At 52.6% G+C, this 18,381-nt stretch overlaps 1 protein-coding gene across 2 annotated transcripts in view; it reads right to left on the reverse strand.

Moving 5' to 3' along the window:
- The window catches only part of LOC139228728 (lipoprotein lipase-like), a 31,260-nt gene extending 16,654 nt beyond the window's left edge, over positions 1-14,606 (reverse strand). For both annotated transcript variants that reach the window (XM_070860023.1, XM_070860024.1), the window contains exons 1-6: positions 13,852-14,606; positions 11,588-11,757; positions 10,771-10,950; positions 6,215-6,326; positions 5,658-5,891; positions 3,307-3,549 (exon numbers count right to left, since the gene is read on the reverse strand). In XM_070860023.1, the coding sequence (XP_070716124.1) occupies positions 3,307-3,549; positions 5,658-5,891; positions 6,215-6,326; positions 10,771-10,950; positions 11,588-11,757; positions 13,852-13,939 (1,027 nt within the window). In that variant the 5' untranslated portion in view covers positions 13,940-14,606. The remainder of the gene's footprint in view (positions 1-3,306; positions 3,550-5,657; positions 5,892-6,214; positions 6,327-10,770; positions 10,951-11,587; positions 11,758-13,851) is intronic.
- Positions 14,607-18,381: the final 3,775 nt, after the last annotated feature.

Here is an 18,381-nt window from a genome sequence, read left to right on the forward strand (position 1 = left end):
AGAGCTCCCCTCAACTATATACACCCAGGGAGTCCTCCCCTCAACTATATACACCCAGGGAGAGCTCCCCTCAACCACATACACCCAGGGAGAGCTCCCCTCAACCACATACACCCAGGGAGAGCTCCCCTCAACTATATACACCCAGGGAGAGCTCCCCTCAACCATATACACCCAGGGAGAGCTCCCCTCAACTATATACACCCAGGGAGTCCTCCCCTCAACCACATACACACAGGGAGTTCTCCCCTCAACTATATACACCCAGGGAGAGCTCCCCTCAACCATACACACCCAGGAGAGCTCCCCTCAACCACATACACCCAGGGAGAGCTCCCCTCAACCACATACACCCAGGGAGAGCTCCCCTCAACTATACACACCCAGGGAGTCCTCCACTCAACCACATACACCCAGGGAGAGCTCCCCTCAACCACATACACACAGGGAGAGCTCCGCTCAACCACATACACACAGGGAGAGCTCCGCTCAACCACATACACACAGGGAGAGCTCCGCTCAACCATACATACCCAGGGAGTCCTCCCCTCAACCATATTCACACAGGGAGTCCTCCCCTCAACCATATACACCCAGGGAGAGCTCCCCTCAACCATATACACCCAGGGAGTCCTCCCCTCAACCATACACACCCAGGGAGAGCTCCCCTCAACCACATACACCCAGGGAGGGCTCCCCTCAATCATACACACCCAGGGAGAGCTCCCCTCAACCACATACACCCAGGGAGAGCTCCCCTCAACCACATACACCCAGGGAGGGCTCCCCTCAACCATACACACCCAGGGAGAGCTCCCCTCAACCACATACACCCAGGGAGAGCTCCTTGGCACAGCATTTGATATCTAGTTGCCAAATCAATCTCCTTACAGATTGAGAAACAACACCTGTAATGTAAATGCGTGCCCTGGTTCTGGATTCCCCTACCAAAGGAGATTGCATCTCTCAATCGAGCCTATGGAATCTATTCCTCTATGGAGCACTTCGATCAGATCACCCCTCAACCTTCAATACTCAAGGGAAACCAGGCCAAGCCTGGGCAGCCTGTCCTCATAATTGACCCCTTAGTGCCCCGGTACCAGTCTGGTGACCCTGCGCTGCGCCCCCTCGGCCAGCATATCCTTCCTGAGGTGAGGGGCCTCGGGATGTGAAACACAGTTGTAAACTTTAAGTAAACAGATAAATTCCACCCAAAAGGCCTTCGCCGATTGGGTGAACTCCGACCCCAATGTCACCACAATGTGTTCGGTATACAACTCAAGATTTCACAAATGCCGTCAGCCGAGACTCGCTAACTCCGTCAGTGGACTCAGTTCCGTGAGCAAACGATGCAGACGTGAGGGAACCCTTTATCTTATCGCTTCTCGAGGTCAAAGAGTGCGGAGCGAGGATTACGCTGATGTTGCAGGTTTTCGAAGCATCACAGAGGGCCAAACGCAAGGAGTGGACTTTGGGCCAATTCCAATTTGACAAAAGTTTATAAGACGCCATAAAATTGGCAGACAGAGAATCATTGGCTGAGATCTGTCAGTGACAGGTGGGGAATACATCTCCAGCCCAGTCCCAAACTGTTTGGCTCCACGCAGAGAAGAAGTGATGAGCAGGTGTGTGTTAGAATGGGGCGGTGGGCCGGGGAAGGTCCCCAGTTGGAGGTAGGGGTCTCAGGCTGAAGTGGGCCTGCATGGTGGAAAGGGGTCATGGGGCAGCGGCAGGTTGGTTTTGGATGGTCGTAGGCCACAGTAACAAGAGCTTGGGAAACTGCAGGGAATCCCATCATAGCAGATTCAAAATATCCAGAGTCAAAGGGAACAGGCTTACCAATCCACAAGCCCAAGAGGCTGAAATAGAGTAGGCCCCATGTGGATTGATAACTGCAGTCAGCCTGGGTCAAACTACCGCCCCTTGACATTCAATGGCATTACCATCGCCTATTCCCGCACCATCATCATCCTGGGGATCACCATTGACCAGAAACTTTACTGGACCAGCCACATAAATACTGTGGCCACAAGAGCAGGTCAGAGGCTGGGTATTCTGTGGCAAGTGTCTCACCTCCTGACTCCCCAAAGCCTTTCCACCATCTACAAGGCACAAGTCAGGAGTGTGATGGAACACTCTCCACTTGCCTGGATGAGTGCAGCTCCAACAACATTCAAGAAGCTCGACACCATCCAGGACAAAGCAGCCCACTTGATTGACATCCCATCCCCCACCTTCAACACTCACTCCCTCCACCACTGGCGCACCGTGGCTGCAGTGTGCACCATCTACAAGATGCACTGCAGCAACTCGCCAAGGCTTCTTCGGCAGCACCTCCCAAACCCACGACCTCTACCACCTAGAAGGACAAGGGCAGCAGGCGCATGGGAACACCACCATCTCCACGTTCCCCTCCCAGTCACACACCATCCTGACTGGGAAATATATCGCCGTTCCTTCATCGTCGCTGGGTCAAATCCTGGAACTCCCTCCCTAACAGCATTGTGGGAGCACCTTCACCACATGGACTGCAGCGGTTCAAGAAGGCGGCTCACCATCACCTTCTCCGGGGCAATTAGGGACGGATAATATATCTCAAGAATTAATTTTAAAAATACATTGAATGTATCTGATGTGGGCTGGTGGTGGGATGATACAGGGAGTTAAGAAACATACAAAAAGGAAGGAGCTGTTCACAGAGCCTGCACCGTACTGTAACAGTGCAACTTACACCGACTGTGACCCCCATACGCTCCTCCCCTCACTGTGTGGGGGGATTATGAATTGTTCAGGGGGAGTGGGGGGATTATGAATTCTGAACCTTGGAGGCGCTAATTTCAGGAACTGAGGGGACTGAACTTAAGAAAATTAAATGATATTGTCAATATAAACCTCATCGGCTTACAGCCAATAGCTGGGCCAATGGGGAGAGACCATGCTGGAAGTGCATGAGGATTTGGTCTCAATATAGCAGACACACACTGTCTCTATCTCATACCTGGCCATGGTCCCTCACGGGCGATGTTACTATAACGTGTGCCCCTGTGGCGATGCCCACAGGTTGGTGGAGCTGTTGAGTTGGGAGTGGCTGAGCCAGTCACGTGATGTTCATAAGACTCAATAAAACCCCAGCCAGTTGGGTTCGGGGGATCCACGATGAGCCTGGTGGATGAACTGGTAATGTGTCGTGTGACTGTTAAACCTTCACTGATAAATCAACTAGTTCTCAATAGCAATGTGTTGCTATGAATTTGTTAAGCGAAGAGCCCATGAAGCAGATACATTACAGTCGGGTTTGCTGCCTACCTCGGAAGGGCATGTCGGCCCCAGTCTTCAGATACATGCGGCCGCTCCGCCTGCTGCGGATCCTGCGCACATCGTAGCCGAGCGTGTTGCAGCGATTCTTGCGGCAGCTCAGGCACATGCCCTTCTCGAAGGTCTCCTGGTTGGAGCAGCGATACGCCATGCTCGGGTAGTTGCCGTTGACCAGGGAGTCGATGAACAGGTGGATGGCACGCTCGTGCTGGCACTTGAAGGCGTCTGCCACCGCTGTGGGAAGGCAAGCCGGCGGTTAGAGACAGATGGGAGCCAGTGAGGGGACTGTGTCTGCGCTTTGCGGGACTCGGCAAACGAGCCAAAGGTGGGCAGAGGAAATGTTACAAGGACACCCTCAAAGCCTCCCTGATAAAGTACAACATCCCCACCGACACCTGGGAGTCCCTGGCCAAAGACCGCCCTAAGTGGAGGAAGTGCATCCGGGAGGGCGCTGAGCACCTCGAGTCTCGTCGCCGAGAGCATGCAGAAATCAAGAGCAGGAAGCGGAAAGAGCGTGCGGCAAACCAGTCCCACCCTCCCCTTCCCTCAACGACTATCTGTCCCACCTGTGACAGAATCTGTGGCTCTCGTATTGGACTGTTCAGCCACCTAAGGACTCATTCTAAGAGTGGAAGCAAGTCTTCCTCGATTCCGAGGGACTGCCTGTGATGATGATGTGTCTGTGCGCAGTGCCGCGTTAGTCCGCTGTACTCATGCCCCACAGCGGCCTGTCACAGTGCAGGACATGCTCTCCCATGCGCACACAGCACGGCCTGCCTCTGGCTCCCCCTCGAGCTGAAGCACATCACTCCAGGGAGGGAGGTAATGATGCTTCCTTCACCCGAGCTACTACGTCTCACTCAGGCGCAGAACATTTGAATGTAGCGTTAGCTGCGGCTCACTTAGTAGCATTCTCGTCTCTGAAGCAGAACGTTCACGTCCCACTTCAGCACAAAATCTAGGCTAACATTCCAGGGACGCACTGTTGGAGGGGCAGTACTGAGGGAGTGCCGCACTGTCGGAGGGGCAGGGCTGAGGGAGGTCCGCACTAAGAACATAAGAATTAGGAACAGGAGTAGGCCATCTCGCCCCTCGACCCTTCAACAAGAGCATGGCTGATCTGGCCGTGGACTCAGCTCCACTTACCCGCCCGCTCCCCATAACCCTTAATTCCCTTATTGGTTAAAAATCTATCTATCTGTGATTTGAATACATTCAATGAGCTAGCCTCAACTGCTTCCTTGGGCAGAGAATTCCACAGATTCACAACCCTCTGGGAGAAGAAATTCCTTCTCAACTCGGTTTTAAATTGGCTCCCCCGTATTTTGAGGCTGTGCCCCCTAGTTCTAGTCTCCCCGACCAGTGGAAACAACCTCTCTGCCTCTATCTTGTCTATCCCTTTCATTATTTTAAATGTTTCTATAAGATCACCCCTCATCCTTCTGAACTCCAACGAGTAAAGACCCAGTCTACTCAATCTATCATCATAAGGTAACCCCCTCATCTCCAGAATCAGCCTAGTGAATCGTCTCTGTACCCCCTCCAAAGCTAGTATATCCTTCCTTAAGAAAGGTGACCAAAATTGCACACAGTACTCCAGGTGCGGCCTCATCAATACCCTATACAGTTGCAGCAGGACCTCCCTGCTTTTGTACTCCATTCCTCTCGCAACGAAGGCCAACATTCCATTCGCCTTCCTGATTACCTGTCGGAGGGGCAGTGCTGAGGGAGGTCCGCACTGTCGGAGGGGCAGTACTGAGGGAGGTCCGCACTGTCGGAGGGGCAGTGCTGAGGGAGGTCCGCACTGTCGGAGGGGCAGTGCTGAGGGAGGTCCACACTGTCGGAGGGACAGTACTGAGGGAGCGCCGCACTGTCGGAGGGGCAGTACTGAGGGAGGTCCGCACTGTCGGAGGGACAGTACTGAGGGAGCGCCGCACTGTCGGAGGGACAGTGCTGGGGGAGCGCTGTACTGTCGGAGGTGCTGTCTTTCGGATGAGACAATTAAACCAAGGTCCTATCTGCCCTCTCAGGTGAACATAAAAGATCCTATGGCACTATTTGAAGAAGAGCAGGAGAGTTCTCCCTGGTGTCCTGGTCAATATTTATCCCTCAATCAACATCACTTAAAATAGATTATCTGGTCATGGCTGTGTGTGGGAGCTTGCTGTGCACAAATTGGCTGTCGCGTTTCCTACATTACAACAGTGACTACACTTCAAAAGTACTTCATTGGCTGTGAAGCGCTTTGGGACGACCCGAGGTTGTGAAAGGTGCTATAGAAATGCAAGTTCCTATGATGGGCTCTACACAACTGGTGACCTTGAAGGCCTGCGAGCTCTCACCGTACACTCCTTGTGATCTCATGTTTCCAAACACTCTTCCAAAGTTACAGCCAGGCTGGAAGCTGCCCCCGTTGGGGTAGATGTCCACATGACCCACAGGCTGCTGGATCCCGATGCTGCGGCCCAGCGATCCCCGGGTGAAGGTGTGCAAGGCGTCCACAAACTCGGCATCGTCTGGGGACAGGCGATGGTGGGCCGCAGCACCCTCGAACTCCGGCCCGGCAGGGTCCAGGCCTGAGGTAGGCCGCAAAATTAACACAAACACACAGATTGAATAAATAGATACACAAATATACACATCATTCAGACAGAAAGTGAAAACATCAATTAAATAAAAATTCCCTCCCTCCCCCCACACTCACTCTCCCCTCACACTCACTCACTCTTCCCTCACTCTCCCCTCCCCCACACTCACTCATACTCACTCTCCCCGCACTCACTCTCCCCTCACGCTCTCCAAACACTCACTCACTCTCCCCCTCACTCACTCACTCTCCCCCTCACAGGTCCCAGTGAAGCTGGGAGGCCCATGCTAGGACCGCTCCGTGTGCTCTCACCTGTTATGCGGCCCACTCTGTGAGCCCCGTAGCCCCCCGCAAATCCCGCGACGTGAGCTCCCAGACTGTACCCCAATATGTGCACATGCTCGGAGGGGAAGTTCACTTGTTCCTAATGTGAGTAAATACAAAACACACAGTCATTGGTTAACTTCATTGCTGCGGCGTTCCGAGGGGCAGTAGGAGGCCATTCAGCCCCTCGAGCATCATGCAGGGCAAGTGTAACCAGAGCTGTCATTGAACACAATGTCTCAGCTTCAGGGCAGAACTGACTGGACCCTTCAACTGACCAATATACCGGCAGCAGGGGGGGGGGGGGGGCAGGGGGTGATGGGCACTGGGGGGATGATGGGCACTGGGGGGGGGGGGTGGGGTGAGGGGCACTGGGGGGGGGGGGGGTGAGGGGCACTGGGGGGTGAGGGGCACTGGGGGGGGTGAGGGGCACGGGGGGGGTGAGGGGCAATGGGGGGGGGGGTGAGGGGCACTGGGGGGGGTGGTGAGGGACACTGACTCACGCTGCCCTGGCTGTCCAGTGTCGGCCTCCCAAGGGCCAAGCAGAGTGTGCAGAGGCCCTCCCCTTTCATCCGAGGCGAGGGACGGTGTAGCGCGTCAGCACAACGCGGACCATCCATGTAGCTCTGCGCTCAGCGCCGCACTAATCGCCCCGGCACCGCCCCTGGAGGACGCGGGGTGTCGGAGACAGCGTTCTGCTTCCTTAGATTGGCCCAATTCCGCATCGGAGGCGGGGTTTCCGGGCCGGGCGATCAAAGTTCTGGCCCTGGAAGGTTACCGCCCCCGATTGGGGCACGGGGCAACTTAGCCAATGTTGGTTGGTTGAGGGATAAATATTGGCCCAGGGATAACTCCCCTGCTCTTCTTTGAAATAGTGCTGCGGGATCTTTTACGCCCACCCGAGAGGGCAGGCGGGGCCTCGGTTTAACGTCTCATTCAAAGACTCATCAAATCCAAAAGTGCAGCGCTCCCTCAGAACTACTGCAGTGTCGGCCTGGATTGTGGGCTCAAGTCTCTGGCGTGAGACTGAAACGCACAACCATCTGACTCAGAGCCATGACTAACACTTAATCAATCCAGAAAGCCAAGTTTTGGTGCTCCTTGCCCTCCCTGGGGAACACTGTGTTCCCAGCTGCAGCTCACATGACAGCCTGCAAAAGTTGGATGGGATGCTGTGTGATGGTCACCACGACTTGTTTTCAAGTGTCTTCAGCGGTGGAAGTGACCTTTCCCAGATTGGGAGCTGGCCTGGGGATTTTTAATCTGTGGTGGCCCTCGCCTTTCCCAGGGGGAAGGCTTGGCTGGGGGCGGGCGGGGCGTGTTGGGGATCACCGCGCTCAGTTGCAACATGAGCCAATGGGCCGGGCTGGGTCCCGTATGCCCCTGTGTCCTCGCGGGCTCGGCCGAGGCGCGCAATGTGACCAGCCAGCTCTTGGAGTCGCCCAATGGCACAACGACGCAGCACAGGCCGTGCCGAGCTCGCTCGGGGGTGTGAGGTCACACGCTTGCCAGTCGCTCATGCCGCTCCCCGACCCCTTCCCTGCTGAACTAGAGCCGCAGCAAGCATTGCTCCTCACTCCGGTGCGACACTGTCCCGTGGAGTGATGGACACGGACCGTACTCACCGTTGGACAACAGGAGGAAACGAATGCACAATGGGTAACCGGAGAATAATGGCTCAGCAAATAGATTCCGATCATGCATTGGTTTTCAGCTTAGGAGCTGATACTGTCAGGTGGATGCAAAAGATCCCATGTCACCCTTGCAAGAAGAGCAAGGGGAGTTAGCCCCGGTGTCCTGAGGCCAATATACATCCCTCAACCAACATCACTAAAACAGATTCTCTGGTCATTATCATGTTGCTGTTTGTGGGAGCTTGCTGTGCGCAAATTGGCTGCTGCGTTTCCTACATTACAACAGTGACTACACTCCCAAAGTACTTCATTGGCTGAAAAACGCTTTGGGACATCCTGAGAACGTGAAAGTCGCTATAGAAATGCAAGTCTTTTTTTTACTGCAGTTACAGATGTATAATATTACTGCTCCATAATTGCTCATCGCTTGTTCAAAGGGATTGGAGTACAAGAGTAGAGACGTCTTATTGCAACTACATAAGGCCCTGGTGAGACCACACAAGGAGAATTGTGTACAGTTGTGGTCTCCTTACCCAAGAATATACTTGTCTCGGAGACAGTGCAACAAAGGTTCACCAGACTTCTTCCTGGGATGAGGACATTGCCCTATGAGGAGAGATTGAGTAGACTAGGGCTATATTCTCTAGCGTTTAGAAGAATGAGAGGTGATCTCATTGAAACATAAAATTCTTACAGGGCTTGACAGGGTAGATGCAGGGAGGATGTTTCCCCGGGCTGAGGAGTCTAGAACCAGGGGTCACAGTCTCAGAATAAGGGGTTGGCCATTTAGGACTGAGTTGAGGAGAAACTTCTTCACTCGGAGGGTGGTGAATCTCTGGAATTCTCTATCACAGAGGGCTGTGGAGGCTCAGTCTTTGAGTATATTCAAGACAGAGGTCGATAGATTTTGGAGCACTAGGGAAATCAAGGGAAATGGGGATCGGGCGGGAAAGTGTTGAGGTCGAAGATCAGCCATGATCGTATTGAAAGGCGGAACTTGCTCGAGGGGCCGAATGGCCTACTCCGGCTCCTATTTCTTATGTTCTTATGTTCATTTGCTAATTAAAGGCTGCTATGAGGTTTAATGATATGGGGCTGGATTTTCCGGTCCTCTGCGCTCCGTTTATCGCCCCAGAGCGGCGGCGATGGTGGGGGTGAGGTGTTCTGGGTGGACGGTCAGCCTCCAGCACCCCGCGGCAATCCTCGGGTCCGGTTTAGCGGCGGCACGGAGCAGCACCGCGGGGAAGAGCTTCGCCCGGTGTGCAACGCCCCTGGTTATAACACCGGCGCGGGTTTGAGCTCCTGCCCGACCCGTCCGCCCCACAGCGCGCCCCGCACTGACCACCCGGGAAATCAGGGCGGGCCCACCATCCCGACAGCGGAGAGGTGAGTCATGGACTCCTGAGGCAAGTGCGATTGTTTTACTTTTAATGTTTTTAGCGATTTGTGTTGTGATGGTGTAGGCAATATTTTGGGAATGTTTTTGTGGTATTCCCCCGCGCCCCCCACCCCCCCATCCCCCCAGGCATGTCTGGGAGCGCTCCCGGCCCGGCTCTTTAGCTCGGGAGTTTCCCACGCTAACGCCCCGAGAGAGGGGTACAACGCCTCCCTTAGCACTGCGCCCCCTGACTCAGGGCCCCGCTGCCCAATGTCACTGACTGAGGCGCAAACTGTTCCCGGGCGCGAACTCTCCCGCCCAGCCTCCATTATCGCCCCAAAATCATCAAAGCCCTTTATGCTGGGGTGAGAACGAGTCGTATGGCGATACACGAAATGATGCACGATAGAGTCAGTGGTGTGGCAATACACCGTAGACTCAGTGGTGTGGCGATACACTGTAGACTCAGTGGTGTGGCGATACACCGTAGACTCAGTGGTGTGGCGACACACCGTAGACTCAGTGGTGTGGCGACACACCGTAGACTCAGTGGTGTGGCGATACACCGTAGACTCAGTGGTGTGGCGACACACCGTAGACTCAGTGGTGTGGCGATACACCGTAGACTCAGTGGTGTGGCGACACACCGTAGACTCAGTGGTGTGGCGATACACCGTAGACTCAGTGGTGTGGCGATACACCGTAGACTCAGTGGTGTGGCGATACACCGTAGACTCAGTGGTGTGGCGATACACCGTAGACTCAGTGGTGTGGCGATACACCGTAGACTCAGTGGTGTGGCGACACACCGTAGACTCAGTGGTGTGGCGACACACCGTAGACTCAGTGGTGTGGCGATACACCGTAGACTCAGTGGTGTGGCGATACACCGTAGACTCAGTGGTGTGGCGATACACCGTAGACTCAGTGGTGTGGCGATACACCGTAGACTCAGTGGTGTGGCGATACACCGTAGACTCAGTGGTGTGGCGATACACCGTAGACTCAGTGGTGTGGCGACACACCGTAGACTCAGTGGTGTGGCGACACACCGTAGACTCAGTGGTGTGGCGATACACCGTAGACTCAGTGGTGTGGCGACACACCGTAGACTCAGTGGTGTGGCGATACACTGTAGACTCAGTGGTGTGGTGTGGCGATACACTGTAGACTCAGTGGTGTGGCGACACACCGTAGACTCAGTGGTGTGGCGATACACCGTAGACTCAGTGGTGTGGCGATACACCGTAGACTCAGTGGTGTGGCGACACACCGTAGACTCAGTGGTGTGGCGATACACCGTAAACTCAGTGGTGTGACGATACACCGTAGACTCAGTGGCCAAAGCAATTTACAGAAAGGTGTCTGTTTGTTGTCGTGGACTCAGTGTCAAAAAGTGACTGAGGTACTGGGGCCACTGAAGGTACTCTTGAGGACCGAAGACTTACTTCTGAGAGTAACTCGAGGTTCAGAAGCTGACGTGCCGAGAATAAGAAGGAAGAGCAGAAAAGACGGAAGCAGGCGACACCTACCTGCAGCCACTCAACGAAGTGGGCAATGTCACGGCCGACCAGCTTGGCGTTGTCAACAGCAATGGGGTAGTGCTGGTGAGCTCGGGTCAACCAGTCCACCACGATGACATTGGAGTCACCCTCTCTCTCATATAAAGCCTGCACCAGCTTCGGAATCCAACTCTCAAACATGCCGGTGACCTACAACGTAAATATAATTAGCATCGCGTCGTGCACTCGCTGCAATGCGCTGTCCGGAGTCGGACCAAAGCCCTGAAGGTCAGAGAAACCAGCCCAAGGCCAAACATGAGGAGAAAGTTTAGCGGCCGATTTCCCGCAGCACCTGCAGAGTTTCCGTCAGTATTATTTCTCTCTATTGTCAGCTCTTTGACCAGAATCAGAGCCACGTTTTAGTTGCTTGCTCCTTGCGCCAGAAAGATTTAAAAGCTTTAACTAACATCACTTAAAAAAAACCCAGATTAACTGCTCATTATCACATTGCTGTTTGTGGGAGCTTGCTGTGCGCAAATTGGCTGGTGCGTTGCCCACATTACAACAGTGGCTACAATGGCAAAGTCATTCATTGGCTGTGAAGCGCTTTGGGACATCCTGAGGATGGGAAGGGTGCTATATAAAGGCAAGTCTTTCATTGATTTGGATGGTTGAGTCTGTTTGAAGGGTATGTTGATATCGGGTATTTGAGTGTTATTTTCCTCCAGTGTTGGGTTTTTTGTGATGACTTTTATCAGTAGCATGTATTTCATTAACAATTAGTGTTTGAAACGATTCACATTTACTGACTGAACAAGGGCAGAAGTACTTCCTTCAATCTGCTTACCGTCCATCCGTGGATCACCAGGAATGTTCGTGCAGTTTGGTTGAAGCTGCACTGTGTGATGGTTTCCAACTGGCCGGGGACCAAGTAGCAGGAATCGCCCTCAGGGTCCAAGGCAGTCCGGAGAGAGAACTTTGTCTGGATGCTGCTGAAATCCTTCTGTGTTTGAAGGTCTGTGGAGTGATGGGAACGACCATTAATGGGATACAGCCAGTAACTTGCAGTCAAAGCACTCTCTGGTTCCCCCTGGGGGGGGGGGGGGGGGGGGGGGGGGGGGGAGGGGGTGATTGGATCAATTGATGGCAGGAGGGATAGGTGGAAGAAGATGGACGGATAGAGATGGTGGATACAGGAATGAGGAGAGATTAATGGATGGAAGATGGTGAGATAGATGGGATGGAGGATGGTGGATGGAGCTTAATAAATAAAGGAAGGAGGCAATCGGTCAAATGACTGAATGTGAGAAAGGATGGGATGGATGGAAAGATCTACACGGCTAAATTGCCTGCTTTTGGAAATATAACAAAGTTGTGTTTTCATTAGTTAATTGAAGACTTTCCAGCAATTGCCCATGTCTCTGATACTTCACCTTTCTCTCCGTCTTTCCTTCTTACCGTTCCTCTTTGCATCTCTTTTTCAGTGTCTGTTATTCCCCCTTTAGTCGGAGTCCGGGTGGGGACGAGAATTGGGCTTAAACCCCCGCTAACCTTGGGGAGCACTGGACCTTAGAAGTTAAAAACTGAGATATAGGGAAATAAAGTCTGACATCGGTAATGGAAGGTCATTTAGCAATTTATCCCAGGATATATCACCCTGTAGGCTCACGCTGCTATCCTCTGTACATCACACCGCATCTGATCCTGGATATATCACCCTTTAGGATCTCTGGGCATCATCATCATCACAGGCAGTCCCTCGGAATCGAGGAAGACTTGCTTCGACTCTAAAAAATGAGTCCTTAGGTGGCTGAACAGTCCAATACGGGAACCACAGTCTCTGTTACAGGTGGGACAGACAGTGGTTGAAGGAAAGGGTGGGTGGGACTGGTTTGCCGCACGCTCTTTCCGCTGCCTGCGCTTGATTTCTGCATGCTCTCGGAGATGAGACTCAAGGTGCTCAGCGCCCTCCCGGATGCACTTCCTCCACTTAGGCCGCCCCTCCGACAGTGCGGCGCTCCCTCAGCACTGCCCCTCCGACAGTGCGGCGCTCCCTCAGCACTGCCCCTTCGACAGTGCGGCGCTCCCTCAGCACTGCCCCTCCGACAGTGCGGCGCTCCCTCAGCACTGCCCCTCCGACAGTGTGGCGCTCCCTCAGCACTGCCCCTCCGACAGTGTGGCGCTCCCTCAGCACTGCCCCTCCGACAGTGTGGCGCTCCCTCAGCACTGCCCCTCCGACAGTGCGGCGCTCCCTCAGCACTGCCCCTCCGACAGTGTGGCGCTCCCTCAGCACTGCCCCTCCGACAGTGTGGCACTCCCTCAGTCCTGCTCCTCCGACAGTGTGGCGCTCCCTCAGTCCTGTCCCTCCGACAGTGTGGCGCTCCCTCAGCACTGCCCCTCCGACAATGCGGCGCTTCCTCAGTACTGCCCCTTCCTCAGTACTGCCCCTCCGACAGTGCGGCGCTTCCTCAGTACTGCCCCTCCGACAGTGCGGCGTTCCCTCAGCACTGCCCCTCCGACAGTGTAGCACTCCCTCAGTACTGCCCCTCCGACAGTGTGGCACTCCCTCAGTACTGCCCCTCCGACAGTGTGGCGCTCCCTCAGCACTGCCCCTCCGACAGTGTGGCGCTCCCTCAGCACTGCCCCTCCGACAGTGTAGCACTCACTCAGTACTGCCCCTCCGACAGTGTAGATTTATGTGCTCAAGTCCCTGGAGTGGGACTTGAACCCACGACCTTGTGACTGAGCCATGGCTGGTATTGAGGGGTGAACGGCAGTGTGGGGGAGCGGAGTGTGGATGGGGCAGGGGCAGGGGCAGGGGCCGGGTATGTGTGGAGAGGGAGCCCCCCAGGTCCCAGCAGGGGATTGTCCAGCCCTCCCCAAGGACTGGGAGGTTACTGCCGGTCAGTGCGAGCACTGGGAGCCGGCAGTAACTCACTGCGTGCTTACACTGAGCGGCCCCACTCCCGCAACTCCAAACCCCCCACTCTCTGCACAGTTAGAGTCTCTACATCAGCTTCCAATACAGCAACAACTTTCATTCGCCCGCCGGAAAGACATGCCGAGCGCTTTCAATGTCGCGATCTGAAAGTATGAATGAGATATATCTACCTGTGTGCCTGGGCGGGTGGCTCACTGACACTGTGCTCAGCGTACACAGCAAGAGACACATCCACCCAATGGAAGCGGCCCCTGACATTCTCTCCCACCTCTCGTCTCTCCGGCCGCGGCTCGAAGCTCCCCCAACAATCACCCTTCCCCAACAACCCGCTCCTCAACAAATCCAGCACGCTGCCGTCCCTCTCTCACTCTGTGTCTCCCTCTCCTTCCCCTTCCCTCTCTCACTCTCTCTCAGTCCCTATATCTGTGTGTCGCTCTCTACCTGTATGTCTCTCTCCCTCTGTGTGTATGTGTCTATGTATATTCTGTCTCTCTATTTCTCCCTCTCTCCTTCTGTCTGTGTGTGTCTCTCCTCACTCTCTGTCTCTCCCTGTCTGACTTTCTCTGTGTGTCTCTCAATTTCTTTCTCTCTCTCTCTCCGTCTGTGCGCCTCTCTCTCTCTCTCCCCCTGTCTCTCTCTCTCTCTCTCCCTGTGTCTCTCTCTCTCTCTCCCCCTCTTTCTCTCTCTCTCTCCGTTTCTTCCTCTATATATATATATATAATCTCTGTCTGTGTCTCTCTCTGGCTCCTGTGCAGAGTCCCCTTCTGCGTGTAGTCCTGTCACAGTCCGACTCTCTCCCTGCCCTCTCTGGAGTGCTATGCTAATCGCTGCCGATCTATTGGTTATGCATTGACCCCCGGGTGGAGGCTTTTCTGGGAAAAATGTTTTTTGCTCGCTGTGGCACAGCTCCAGCGCCGAGCCCGCCTCCCTGCATTCATTCAGCTTTTGCAACATGTCCCAGCGTCGTGTTCAGGAGCGGCCCATTCAAACACCATCACAACACACCTCATGTCGCCACGGGCAGGTGCACGGCACGGCCCGCTCCCTACATTGGACAGGACTGTCTACACCATTTTTCACTGCGCTGGGTTAATCCCTTCAAGCAGCATGTGACAAGCAGCAGAATGTGATTGATGGGACAGATGTACAAATGGTGCCTTTGGGCCCATGTTTCACACAGTCCGCCATCTCCCTGGTGCTGTAAGTTAAGGATATTCCCACATGTGATATACAAACCCAGCTGTTACACCGCGTATCAAGAGCAGCTTTTCAGGCTCTCCCACAAACATAATCTTCCCCAGGTTCCCTCCCCATCTGAAACTTAGCAGCTTATTTCTCCTCCCCAGATGTACATTTCCGGCAATTCCTGATTGATTCCAGCAGAATTGTGGAATACGAACATAAGAAATAGGAGCAGGAGTCGGCCATAAGGCCCTCCTCGAGCCTGCTCTGCCATTCAATAAGATCATGGCTGATCTGATCATGGATTCAGCTCCACTTCCCTGCCCGCTCCCCATAATCCTTGACTTCCCTATAGTTCAAGAATCTGTCTATCTCCACCTTAAATATATTCAACAACCCAGCCTCCACCGCTCTCTGGGGTAGAGAATTCCAAAGATTCACAACCCTCTGAGAGAAGAAATTCTGAGAGGGGAAACATCCTCTCTGCATCCACCTTGTCAAGCTCCCTCAGAATCTGATATGTTTTAATAAGATCATCTCTCATTCTTCTAAACTCCAATGAGTATAGGCCCGACGTGCTCAACCTTTCCTCATAAGACAACCCCTTCATCCCAGAATCAACCGAGACTGACTGGTCTATAGTTTCCTGCTTTCTGTCTGCCTCCTTTCTTGAATAGAGGCATTACATTTGCAGTTTTCCAATCCGCAGGGACTGCCCCAGAATCCAGGGAATTTTGGTAGATTACAACCAATGCATCCACTATCCCTGCAGCTACTTTGTTTAAGACCCGAGGATGCATGACTCGAGGTTCAGGGAACTTGTTGGCCCTCAGTCCCATTAGTTTGCCTAATACTTTATCTCTAGTGATGGTGATTGGTTTAATGTCCTCCCTCCCTTTTGCCCCTGAGTTTCTACTATTATTGGGATACTTTTAGTGTCTTCTACCATGAAGACCGATACAAAATATTTGTTTAAAGTCTCTGCCACTTCCCTGTTTCCTATTAATTCCCCAATCTCATCCTCTAAGGGACTAACGTTTACTTTAGCCACTCTCTTCCTTATTATATCCTTGTAGAAGCTCTTACTCTCTGTTTTTATATTTCTTGCTCGTTTCCTCTCAATCTATCTTTTCCCTCTATTATTTTTTTAGTCATCCTTTGCTGGTTTCTAAAATTTCCCAATCTTCTAGCCTACCACTACTCTTCACAACATTGTATGTCTTTTCTTTCAATTTGATACCCTCCTTAACTTCCCTAGTTGGCCACAGATGGTTCATCCTTCTAGAGTCTATCTTTCTCAATGGAATATAGCTTTGTTGAAAATTATGAAATATCTCCTTCAATGTCTGCCACTGCTTATCTACCGTCTTACTATTGAATCTATTTTCCCAGTCCGCCTTTGTAATTGCCTTTATTTCAGTTTAAGACACTAGTTTCAGACCCAAGTTTCTCAGCCTCAAACTGAGGGTGAAATGATGATCACTGTGCCTTAGAGGAACATTTACTATGAGATCATTAATTAATCCTGTCTCATTACACATTACCAAATCTAAAATAGCCTGTTCCCTGGTTGGCTCCACAATGTATTGTTCTAAGAAACTGTCACATGAATGAATCCCAGATGACTATCCCAAATCCTATTTGTTCCCGTTGTGGAGTGTCAACTCTCTCTAACTTACCCCACGATACAGAATTCCAACGAATGAACCCCCTCCTCCATTCACCCCAGGATACAGAATTCCAATGGATCTGCTTGGAGAAATTGAGGTTTTTGCCTTTGAAGGAGGCAGCTGAGAGGGCAGCTTGTCAAAGTGTATAAGACAGGGTCATCTCCTGGGATGGTGCACACAGAAAGTCAAACCAAGGGTAGATTTCAGGTGAAGTGGGATGGCAATAATTAGATCAGGAAATGCTGACATAATTCAGTTTCTATTTTAAAGTCATATATTCGGTCCTTATTTCTCTATAATACTTTCATTCTTTAGAGTTCAAAGCAAAGCCTTTGGTAATTTGGGTAGTAGAGAAGTAGAGTCGGTAAACAGAGCTGAGCTCCAGATACTGGCCCGAAAATTGCAGTCGGGGGCTTCCTGTGTGCCAACGCCTCTGGCGGGAATTATTTTAACAAAAATACCCGGTGGTCCCGGAAGAAGGTAGGATTGCGGTCAGAGGCCTATTGCGCAGTCCAGCGTACGGGAACATGTCTTCCAGGATCGTATGTGTATCCTGGGATCACATGGGCACGGTCACCAATCACTGTGTGGTATTCTCATTGCTAGTGATGGGCACTCTGAACTAATGCTCGGTTGCTATCAACGGCAATATGTCGAAAATCAAATAAAACACACACAAAAATAATTAAAAAAAACACCACCTTTAAGTTAACAGAAATTGCATTAAATAAAATGTTTTAGAGAAAAATGTATTTTTTTGAATAAAAAAATGTTTAATAGTGTTAACAATAAACTTACCTTCATAGACAGGCTTTTTAAGATAAAAAATAAGTAAAAGCATTTTTTTTTCTATATTTTAAAACTCGTACGCTGGTAAAAGTACTTTTACCAGGGTAAGAGTTTGAAGGACATTATTTGGGCAGGAGTTGGGCGAATAGCTCAAATCTCTGCCCATGAATGTCCTTTGCCCGGGGATGCGTGAAATAAATGTGGACAGATTGCAAAAGCCGCTTCTCGGCGCCCCGAGAACTGACATTTGCGAGGCCTCTTCGGGGGTGTGCACACACGGTACACCGGACCAGGACAGGCTGCAGCTTCCGGCCCATTGTATTTGCGTGTGCTGGGAATCAGTTTGATTTACCTTGGCACTGCGTGTTTCAAGTTCACACAAACTCCAAGGAGCCCCACCCACCGGCTCACAGTCAAGTCCACGTGTTCAGTCCCGAGGGCTCGGCGGAGGCGCACTCTATCGCATCTCTCAACAACTGCACGGATTACTACAAGCCTGCTGCATATTTGATGCATTCCACCCTCATTCAGACTCGGCCCTCAGGGGCTGCTGGTGCTCCTGTCAGAACAAGCTGCCTGCTGTGCGGAGGGCTGCAAATCAAAGGAGAGAGTGGGAGAGGGCGAGGGCGAGGGCGACGGCACAATTGTCGGGCGATAGTGTTACAGAGCCAGCCAAGAGAAAGTAGTATGATTATAAGGTAGACATAGTTTAAACATAGACCCAATTATTTAATACTCAGTGCGGTATCTGCCCACTGGTGCGGTGGAAGGGTCCGTAGGCTGATTCACAGTTTGAGAGGCGGTGACTTGAACACTCCGTGCATGGCTGTACCACCTGTGTCCCAGCCAGTAGCATGGTCCGCCCCACATGGCAGGAGGGTTTAATGGGCTCCCACAACCCAGACAGACCAGGCGCGATTACCCTGCTGGAGGCAGAGGTCTGGTCTCCACTTGCCGGGACTGCCTAGAGCGGGCCTCGAACCCTCTACCTTCTGACTCAGAGGCGGGAAAGCTACCAGTAAGGGCTCACTCCCTTGGACTGGTTACTGTGCACCGTAG

The sequence above is a fragment of the Pristiophorus japonicus genome, chromosome 18, assembly GCF_044704955.1.
Source record: "Pristiophorus japonicus isolate sPriJap1 chromosome 18, sPriJap1.hap1, whole genome shotgun sequence".
NCBI lineage: Eukaryota > Metazoa > Chordata > Chondrichthyes > Pristiophoridae > Pristiophorus > Pristiophorus japonicus.